This window comes from Plodia interpunctella, chromosome 20, assembly GCF_027563975.2.
Source record: "Plodia interpunctella isolate USDA-ARS_2022_Savannah chromosome 20, ilPloInte3.2, whole genome shotgun sequence".
In the NCBI taxonomy this organism is placed as follows: domain Eukaryota; kingdom Metazoa; phylum Arthropoda; class Insecta; order Lepidoptera; family Pyralidae; genus Plodia; species Plodia interpunctella.
In genome coordinates, this window is record NC_071313.1 from 1485378 (window position 1) to 1488434 (window position 3057).

The window sequence follows — 3057 nt, forward strand, 5'->3', positions numbered from 1 at the left end:
AATAAAGATGTAAAACACAATTAACCAAACAAAATGTATGAGAATCGAGCGCACCAGTTCAGCAACCGTTCACGAGTTGACGTATAGCTCCGTATAGGGGGTGCTAGTGCGGGAAACCTCCCCGAGCGCCCGGTCCCTTGAAGGCTTTAGCCTCTCTCACTTTATCAGCAAGGATCCGGTGAGAGCGGCGGGCTGACAAGGGATTCGGGACGGTGCACCCTGGGCGGTAGCCAATAACTTCCTGGTAGTCGGGGTCTTATTGGTTACCGGCGAATATCCTGCTGGTGGGAGCCACTCCTTCCCGTCTGCTTTCAGACGGTGAACGGATGTGTGTGCTCACGTTTTCGCGCGGCGGTCTTGGCTTCGGCCAGCGTCGGGCAACTCGTAACCCCATTCTGAGAACGAGGGTGCTGTGCCTAGTTATGGCCAGTGCTGCGAGGAAGAAAACCTCTTCAAAAATAACCCCAATCCCAAGGTGTCGGGCGTGCCGAGGGGATGAATGGCGGAGGGGGAACTCCGTTGCGAACGTCCACTTTCTCAGGGACCTCACCCTCGTAATAAAGGAAAATTCATGATGGCGACTTTGAAAAAAACATTACCCCAGGGGGGTACCGGCCGGTCTCCGGTCGGAGAATCCCTCCCCACGCCTAGGGGCGTGGGCAGCCCCACCGTATCTGGGGGGGGCACAAACCGCCAGAGGGACGCAAGTCCCTCCTTCTTCGAAAGTTCGCAGCCAGAGGCTGGCACATCCGACGCAGAGTCGTGGATGAGCGTGGAGAGCTTAGTGGAGGACTCGGTCCCCCGATTGCGGCGCCTGAAGAGGGGTCGTGAAAGGGAGGAAGGACCTAGTACAGAAATGCCGGCGCCTAAAGTGGTGGCGCGGCGAGGGCGTCCCAAGTCGGCGCTGTCCGCTGACGCCCGCAAGGGTCAGGCGGCGGCACGACGAGACGAGGCAGAAAAAGTAGTGGCGCAGTTGACCAGTAAGGCCGAAGCGCTGAGAGAGACGCAGGCGGCGAGCCCTGCGGAGGAGGCTCTTGAGGACCAGGCCGCAGCGTATTGTAAAGTGATACGCGAAATTGCGGCCCGATCGGGTAACCTCAAGGGCACCTTCCAAAAGGGCCTGAAGGATGCTGCCGCGTCGCTCGAGAGAATTGTGTCGGTCTTGGGCTCCAGATCGGCGAGTGAGGAGGCCGAAAGGCTCCGCGCTGTTAACCGGCGTATGGAGCTTAAGGTCTTCGCATTGGAAAAAGAAATGGCGGAGTTCAAGGCCGCCATTGAAAAAGAGCGAGCAGAGCGGGCGGCGCAAGTGCCGGCTTCGCTAGGCGGCCTCCGGCAGGAGGAGACGGAGGGGCTAAAGCGCCTCATCCTCACTACAGTAGGCCCCTTGGTCAATGCCAGGTTTGAGGGAATTCAGGGCCGTCTCCTGCCGGAGAAGAACGTGCGGCCGGCGCTTGCTGCTGATAAACGCCGAGCTTTGGCGAACGAAAGGCTGGCTGCCTCGGTGGCCGACATGGTGGACGAATCTGACACCGAGGTGGAGGAGGTGCCGGCGCCGACGCCGACGCCGGTAAGCCGGACCGCCATATGGAGGAAGGCTCCTTCTCAACCGGCTCCCGAGCCTGTGCCCGGTAAGGGAAAGGGCAAAGGGAAAAAGAGCCGGAAAGACAGGAAGAATGGGAAGGATGCTTCTCCAGCATCCGGACAAGTGTCGGAGCCAGTGGCCTCGACGTCCACGGCCCCGCCTCCACGAGCACCGCCTCGTAGGGTGGCTGTAGATGGGCCATCCTATGCGGGGGTAACCGCATCACCAGACCTATCGCGGGCCCCACGACCCGCGCCCCGTTCTGCACCGCCTTGTCATGTGCGTGTGTTGCAACCTGCCCCTGGGCCAGTGGAGCAACCCTTGAGGCAGGTGCCAATTAGGGGGGGTGCGCGCAGGCCACCACCCGCTGCCGCTGCCCCAAGCCACGAGACGCGGATTGCCGCCAGCAGGTCGACAAAGACCCAGCTCCGGATGCCAAGGCTCCGCCCTCCGCGATCCGCTGCGGTGCTTTTAAAGGTTCAAGCGGACGCGGAAAAGCACGGAACCACCTATGGCCAGATCCTGGATCTAGCCCGGGAGAAGGTGGACCTCGGTGCCCTGGGTATATCCGGGGTTAAGTTTAAAAGGGCGGCTACTGGCGCTCGCATATTGGAGATTGCGGGCGCCGACAGAGATAATAAGGCCGACCAGCTGGCGGCCAAGTTGCGGGAGGTCCTGGATCCCCAGACTGTGGAGGTGTCCAGACCCCAGAAAAGCGCGGACCTGCGCGTGCTGGAGCTGTGCGATTCGGCCACACCTCAATTGGTGCGTCAAGCCATCGCTCGTGTAGGTCAATGCCCCGAATCCGAAATAAGGGTCGGGGATATCAAGGAGGAGCATGCGGGCACTCGCACCGCTTGGGTGAGGTGTCCCGTTGCGGCGGCCAAACGGCTGACCGCTAGTGGCGCAAAGCTCCTGGTCGGATGGGTCTCGGCAAAAGTCAAACTGTTGCCGACTAGACCCATGCAGTGTTACCGCTGCCTAGAGATAGGCCATGTGAGCCAGCGGTGCACTGCAGAGGCCGACCGGAGTCTGTTGTGCTACAGATGCGGAGAGCTAGGCCATAAGGCTGCCGTGTGCAACGCCGCCCCAAAATGCGTACTTTGCGCAGGGGCGGGCAAACCCACGGGACACCGGGCCGGAAGTGCCGCTTGCCCTAGCGCGCGTAGAAGACGAGGAGGAAGGCGGGGTGCGCCCGAGGCTACGGCCCAGGCGCAACCCGCACTTGCGGCTCAGAGCGCCGAAGCGATGGAGACGGGGGCCTCAGAATAATTATGGCCCTCAGAGTACTCCAGGCGAATATCAACCACTGTACCAGTGCCCAGGACTTGTTGTGCCAGAGCTTGGCGCAGTGGTTGATAGACGTGGCGGTGGTCTCTGAGCCGTACTTCGTCCCGCCCCGGGATAATTGGGTCCGGGACGTAGACGGATTGGTTGCGGTTGTGTCCTCGGCGAATTCTTCGCCTCCTACATGC

General features: G+C 61.1%; 1 protein-coding gene across 1 annotated transcript; it reads left to right on the top strand.

Annotated features, from left to right (window-relative positions):
* The first annotated feature begins 574 nt into the window (after positions 1-574).
* Positions 575-2854, top strand: LOC128678903 (uncharacterized). Its single transcript, XM_053760815.1, has one exon. It carries the CDS (start codon positions 575-577, stop codon positions 2852-2854), a length of 2280 nt encoding a protein of 759 aa, XP_053616790.1.
* The last annotated feature ends 203 nt before the right edge of the window (positions 2855-3057 follow it).